This window comes from Penaeus vannamei, chromosome 42 (genome assembly GCF_042767895.1).
Source record: "Penaeus vannamei isolate JL-2024 chromosome 42, ASM4276789v1, whole genome shotgun sequence".
Taxonomy (NCBI): Eukaryota; Metazoa; Arthropoda; class Malacostraca; order Decapoda; family Penaeidae; genus Penaeus; species Penaeus vannamei.
The window spans coordinates 4,643,311-4,650,810 of NC_091590.1; the positions used below are offsets into that span (position 1 = coordinate 4,643,311).

Sequence of the window (7,500 nt, forward strand, 5' to 3'; positions counted from 1 at the left end):
GAAGGGCGTTTCCCACGACGTGGACGCCAAGGAGGTGTCCCTCACGCAGCAGGACATCGTCAGGATAAAGATGGAATTAGAACTCGAGAACAAACTGCAGACGGTGTACAACGAGCGCAAGTTCGGCCCCGTGCTCGCCAATACCTCCATCTTACTGGTCCAGGTATGTGCGCGCTCTTTACCCTGAGTTACGAGGCGCGTGAGTGCGATGAACTGGTCTGCCCCGAAACAGGAATGTTTTCTGAGCGTATCTAGGCATTGTTTTTTTCCTAGTGTGTGCTGCATGTTTGTGTGAGGGGGTCCGGCACGGGTGACTGATCGATATGGCGATCGGATGGCGCCTGTATCCACCCGAGGGAACTTTCTCTATCCTGTGAATTAATCCTGATAAAACTTTCCGCTTAAAGTAAAGAGAAATCAAATCCCTATCCACATATCCTAATCCCCAAAGATACAATCCAACCTCGTTCACGGAAGAGAAACTTCACTTCATATCCCTAATCCATTCTTAATCCCCCTCCTCCTGTTCCTCCTCCCACAGGTGCACAACCGCCTGGAGAACCTCCGCTACCTGGTGGAGGGGATGACGAAGGTCCGGGGCATCGAGCAGGCCCTGGTGATCTTCAGCCACGACTTCTGGGACCCCGACATCAACGCCTTCGTCACCAACATCACCAACTTCCGCGTCATGCAGATCTTCTTCCCCTATTCCATCCAACTTCACCCACTCACCTTCCCCGGACGAGACCCAAGAGACTGCTCGTGGAACATCAACAGGTGAGGAGGCGGTTAGGGGGCAGTTAGGGAAGGAAGGGGAGGCGGTGGTTAGGGAGGGGGTAATTAGGGGAGGAGGGGGAGGTGGTTAGGGGACAGTTGGGGGTGGAGGGGGAGGGTGGTTAGGGGGCTGTTACGGGAGGAAGGGGAGGGTGGTTAGGGCGAGGGTAGTTAGGAGAGGAGGGGGAGGCAGTTAGGGGAGGAAATTGAAGCGGTTAGGGCTGGGGTAGTTAGGGAGGAGGGTGAGGTGGTTAGGGGCAGTTAGGGGAGGAAGGGGAGGCGGTGGTTAGGGCTGGGGTAGTTAGGGAGGAGGGTGAGGTGGTTAGGGGCAGTTAGGGGGAGGAAGGGGAGGCGGTGGTTAGGGAGAGGGTAATTAGGGGAGGAGGGTGAGGTGGTTAGGGGCAGTTAGGGGAGGAAGGGGAGGCGGTGGTTAGGGAGGGGATAGTTAGGGGAGGAGGGTGAGGCGGTTAGGGGCAGTAAGGGGAGGAAATTGAAGCGGTTAGGGAGGGGGTAGTTAGGGGAGGAGGGGAGGTGGTTAGGGGCAGTAAGGGGATGAAATTAAGGCGGTTAGGGAGGGGATAGTTAGGGGAGGAGGGGGAGGTGGTTAGGGGCAGTTAGGGGAGGAGATTGAAGCGGTTAGGGAGGGGATAGTTAGGGGAGGAGGGTGAGGCGGTTAGGGGCAGTTAGGGGAGGAAATTGAGGTGGTTAGGGAGGGGATAGTTAGTGGAGGAGGGTGAGGCGGTTAGGGGCAGTTAGGGGAGGAGATTGAAGCGGTTAGGGAGGGGATAGTTAGGGGAGGAGGGTGAGGCGGTTAGGGGCAGTTAGGGGAGGAAATTGAAGCGGTTAGGGAGGTGGTAGTTAGGGGAGGAGGGGGAGGCATTTAGGGGCAGTTAGGGGAGGAAATTGAGGTAGTAAGGGCGGGGGTAGTTAGGGGAGGAGGGGGAGGCGGTTAGGGGCAGTTAGGGGAGGAGATTGAAGCGGTTAGGGAGGGGATAGTTAGGGGAGGAGGGGGAGGCGGTTAGGGGCAGTTAGGGGAGGAAATTGAGGTGGTTAGGGAGGGGATAGTTAGGGGAGGAGGGTGAGGTGGTTAGGGGCAGTAAGGGGAGGAAATTGAAGCGGTTAGGGAGGGGGTAGTTAGGGGAGGAGGGTGAGGCGGTTAGGGGCAGTAAGGGAGGGAAATTGAAGCGGTTAGGGAGGGGGTAGTTAGGGGAGGAGGGTGAGGCGGTTAGGGGCAGTAAGGGGAGGAAATTGAAGCGGTTAGGGAGGGGATAGTTAGGGGAGGAGGGGGAGGCGGTTAGGGGCAGTTACGGGAGGAAGGGGAGGCGGTGGTTAGGGAGGGGGTAATTAGGGGAGGAGGGTGAGGCGGTTAGGGGCAGTAAGGGGGGGAGGAAATTGAAGCGGTTAGGGAGGGGGTAGTTAGGGGAGGAAGGGGAGGGTGGTTAGGGGTTAGTAAGGGAAGGAGGGTGAGGCGGTTAGGGAGGGGATAGTTAGGGGAGGAGGGTGAGGTGGTTAGGGGCAGTAAGGGGAGGAAGGGGAGGCAGTGGTTAGGGCGGGGGTAGTTAGGGGGAGGGGAACAAAGGGAAAATTAGCTGTTAAGTGCTGAGGATAAAGACTACTTTATTCTTTAACTATCGAGCTGTTAGTGTTGTCTATCTATGTTGTCTGTTTGCTATATATATATATATATATATATATATATATATATATATATATATATATATATATATATATATATATTTTTTTTTTTTTTTTTTTTTTTTTTTTTTGGGGGGGGGGGGGGTATTATTTTGTTAAGTATCCATTTACTCATCTATTATATATACATGTATTTTTTCACAATTATCACAATACCAAGTATGTCCATCATTTGTGGACTATCAGTAATGATATCCAACAACAACAGCAACAACAACAAAATACTAACAATCAGGGGCGGGTCCAGAGAATTTTCTGATGGGGGGCACAGGGGGTAACAACAATAATTCTAGGGGGGGGGGGGAGAAACAAAAATTAAGACTGCCCACTTCAGTACTTATGTTGTACAGTTACACATTGTTTATGTTTTCATCCTGCTGTGTGAGTATTATGTATTATTATATGCTAATATTATATATTAATATATATTATATATAAATGTTATATATTAATATATCAAATTAATATCAAATATCAAATTATGTACTTTCTACAACAAAACATCTTCGCACTTTTCACCATAAAACCTCACACTTCCCACCACAAAAACCGACACTTCCCACCACAAAACCTCACACTTCCCACCCTAAAACCTCACTTCCCACCCTAAAACCTCACACTTACCACCACAAAACCCCACAGTTCCCAACACAAAACCTCACACTTCCCACCCTAGAACCCCACACTTCCCACCACAAAACCCCACCCTTCCCACCACAAAACCCCACACTTCCCACCACAAAACCCCACCCTTCCCACCACAAAACCCCACACTCCCCACCACAAAACCCCACACTTCCCACCACAAAACCCCACACTTCCCACCACAAAACCCCACACTTCCCACCACAAAACCTCCCACCTCCCACCACAAAACCCCACACTTCCCACCACAAAACCTCACACTTCCCACCACAAAACCCCACACTTCCCACCACAAAACCCCACACTTCCCACCACAACACCTCACACTTCCACCACAAAACCCCACACTTCCCACCACAAAACCCCACACTTCCCACCACAAAACCCCCCACTTCCCACCACAAACCCCCACACTTCCCACCACAAAACCCCACACTTCCCACCACAAAACCCCACACTTCCCACCACAAAACCTCACACTTCCCACGACAAAACCCCACACTTCCCACCACAAAACCCCACACTTCCCACCACAAAACCCCACACTTCCCACCACAAAACCCCACACTTCCCACCACAAAACCCCACACTTCCCACCACAAAACCCCACACTTCCCACCACAAAACCCCACACTTCCCACCACAAAACCCCACACTTCCCACCACAAAACCCCACACTTCCCACCACAAAACCCCACACTTCCCACCACAAAACCCCACACTTCCCACCACAAAACCCCACACTTCCCACCACAAAACCCCACACTTCCCACCACAAAACCCCATACTTCCCACCACAAAACCCCACACTTCCCACCACAAAACCCCACACTTCCCACCACAAAACCCCACACTTCCCACCACAAAACCACACACTTCCCACCACAAAACCCCACACTTCCCACCACAAAACCCCACACTTCCCACCACAAAACCCCACACTTCCCACCACAAAACCCCACACTCCCCACCCACAAAACCCCACACTTCCCACCACAAAACCTCCCACCTCCCACCACAAAACCCCACACTTCCCACCACAAAACCTCACACTTCCCACCACAAAACCCCACACTTCCACCACAAAACCCCACACTTCCCACCACAAAACCCCCACACACTTCCCACCACAAAACCCCACACTTCCCACCACAAAACCTCACACTTCCCACCACAAAACCCCACACTTCCCACCACCACAAAACCCCACACTTCCCACCACAAAACCCCACACTTCCCACCACAAAACCCCACACTTCCACCACAAAACCTCACACTTCCCACCACAAAACCTCACACTTCCCACCACAAAACCCCACACTTCCCACCCACAAAACCCCACACTTCCCACCACAAAACCTCACACTTCCCACCACAAAACCCCACACTTCCCACCACAAAATCCCACACTTCCCACCACAAAACCCCACACTTCCCACCACAAAACCCCACACTTCCCACCCTAAAACCCACAAAACCTCACACTTCCCACCCACAAAACCCACACTTCCCACCCTAAAACCCACAAAACCCCACACTTCCCACCACAAAACCTCACACCCTCCACCACAAAACCCCACACTTCCCACCCACAAAACCCCACACTTCCCACCACAAAACCTCACACCCTCCACCACAAAACCCCACACTTCCCACCCACAAAACCCCACACTTCCCACCACAAAACCTCACACCCTCCACCACAAAACCCACACTTCCCACCCACAAAACCCCACACTTCCCACCACAAAACCTCACACCCTCCACCACAAAACCCCACACTTCCCACCCTAAAACCCACAAAACCCCACACTTCCCACCCTAAAACCCACAAAACCCCACACTTCCCACCCTAAAACCCACACTTCCCACCCTAAAACCCACAAAACCCCACACTTCCCACCCTAAAACCCACAAAACCCCACACTTCCCACCCTAAAACCCACACTTCCCACCACAAAACCCACAAAACCCCACACTTCCCACCCTAAAACCCACAAAACCCCACACTTCCCACCCTAAAACCCACAAAACCCCACACTTCCCACCCTAAAACCCACAAAACCTCACACTTCCCACCACAAAACCTTACTCAAGAGCTAACACACCCGGTCTTTTCCAAACCCAGGAAAGGACCGCTGAAATGCCTGAACCGTGCGTGGCCAGATTCCTATGGCCATTACAGAGAAGCCTCGTTCACGCAAATCAAACATCACTGGTGGTGGAAGATACACAGGTAAGGGTCGTTATAAGGGTGATGAAGGGGAGAGTGGTGTTGGTGGTGGTGAGTGATGGTGGTTGGTGGTGGTGAGTGGTGGTGGTGAGTGGTGTTGGTTGGTGGTGGTGAGTGGTGTTGGTGGTGGTGAGTGGTGTTGGTGGTTGGTGGTGGTGAGTGGTGTTGATGGTGGTGAGTGGTGTTGATGGTGGTGAGTGGTGTTGGTGGTGGTGAGTGATGATGGTTGGTGGTGGTGAGTGGTGTTGGTGGTGGTGAGTGGTGTTGGTGAGTGGTGTTGGTGGTGGTGAGTGGTGTTGGTGGTGGTGTTGGTGGTTGGTGGTGGTGAGTGGTGTTGATGGTGGTGAGTGGTGTTGATGGTGGTGAGTGGTGTTGGTGGTGGTGAGTGATGATGGTTGGTGGTGGTGAGTGGTGTTGGTGGTGGTGTGTGGTGTTGGTGGTGGTGAGTGGTGTTGGTGGTGGTGAGTGGTGTTGGTGGTGGTGAGTGGTGTTGGTGGTGGTGAGTGGTGATGGTTGGTGGTGGTGAGTGGTGTTGGTGGTGGTGAGTGGTGTTGGTGGTGGTGAGTGGTGTTGGTGGTGGTGAGTGGTGTTGGTGGTGGTGAGTGGTGTTGGTGGTGGTGAGTGGTGTTGATGGTGGTGAGTGGTGTTGATGGTGGTGAGTGGTGTTGGTGGTGGTGAGTGATGTTGATGGTTGGTGGTGGTGAGTGGTGTTGGTTGGTGGTGAGTGGTGTTGGTGGTGGTGAGTGGTGTTGGTTGGTGGTGGTGAGTGGTGTTGGTGGTGGTGAGTGATGTTGATGGTTAGTGGTGGTGAGTGATGTTGATGAGGGGAGAGTGGTGTTGGTGGTGGTGAGTGGTGTTGATGGTGATGAGTGGTGTTGATGGTGGTGAGTGATGGTGTTGGTGGTGGTGAGTGATGATGATGGTGGTGAGTGATGTTGATGGTGGTGAGTGGTGTTGATGATGGTGAGTGGTGTTGATGGTTGGTGGTGGTGAGTGGTGTTGATGGTTGGTGGTGGTGAGTGGTGTTGATGGTTGGTGGTGGTGAGTGTTGGTGGTTGGTGGTGGTGAGTGATGATGGTTGGGGGTGGTGAGTGGTGTTGGTGGTGGTGAGTGATGTTGATGGTGATGAGTGGTGTTGGTGGTGGTGAGTGATGGTTGGTGGTGGTGAGTGTTGTTGATGGTGATGAGTGGTGTTGATGGTGGTGAGTGATGGTGTTGGTGGTGGTGAGTGATGATGATGGTGGTGAGTGATGTTGATGGTGGTGAGTGGTGTGGTGGTGAGTGGTGTTGGTGGTGGTGAGTGGTGTTGATGGTGGTGAGTGGTGATAATGGTGGTGAGTGGTGTTGATGGTGGTGAGTGGTGTTGATGATGGTAATGTTGAATGTAATGATGATAGTGATGTTGATTATGTTGATGAGGATATGTTAGTGATGATAATGATGTTGATATGTTGATGATGATGGTAATGTTGAATGTAATGATAGTGATGTTGATTATGTTGATGATATATTGGTAATGATGATGAGGATGATAATTATGGTGATGATGTTGATGCTAACGATGATGATAATGATCATGATTTTGATGATGACGACGATGATGAGAATGATATTAAAAATAGTAATGATAACGATAGGGTTTTAAAAATAGTAAATGTGATGATGAGGAGAATGATATTAAAAGTAACAATAATGATAATGGTGATGAGAATATGCTGAGAACATTAAGGATGATAGTGATGGTAATGGTGATGATAGCAATGATAGTGATGATGATGATGATGAGGAATATAACAGTATTAAGAGTAATAATATTACTTTTAATGGTGATTATATTACTGTTAATAGTAAAACTTATAATGATGATAAAGATGATTAGAATATTACTTATAATAATGATAAAGATGATAAGAGTAATACTAATAGTAATATTGATGAATATGTTAATGATTTTTATAATAATTGCAACGAAGAGATATTAAGTTATAATGAATGTGTTTATGTGCATGCGAAATAGAGAGAGAGAGAGAGAGAGAGAGAGAGAGAGAGAGAGAGAGAGAGAGAGAGAGAGAGAGAGAGAGAGAGAGAGAGAGAGAGAGACAGAGACAGAGGACCGATAAGGATGATATTAATCACGGTAATAAAGGAAAGTA

At 50.3% G+C, this 7,500-nt stretch overlaps 1 protein-coding gene across 1 annotated transcript in view; it reads left to right on the plus strand.

The window, feature by feature from the left end:
- Window positions 1–7,500, plus strand: part of LOC113803532 (alpha-1,6-mannosyl-glycoprotein 2-beta-N-acetylglucosaminyltransferase-like) — an 86,368-nt gene that overhangs the window by 70,865 nt on the left and 8,003 nt on the right. Inside the window, exons 2-4 of the mRNA XM_070118522.1 lie at window positions 1–163; window positions 542–777; window positions 5,243–5,350. The exon at window positions 1–163 is cut by the window's left edge and continues 623 nt beyond it. Of these exons, the coding sequence (XP_069974623.1) occupies window positions 1–163; window positions 542–777; window positions 5,243–5,350 (507 nt within the window). The remainder of the gene's footprint in view (window positions 164–541; window positions 778–5,242; window positions 5,351–7,500) is intronic.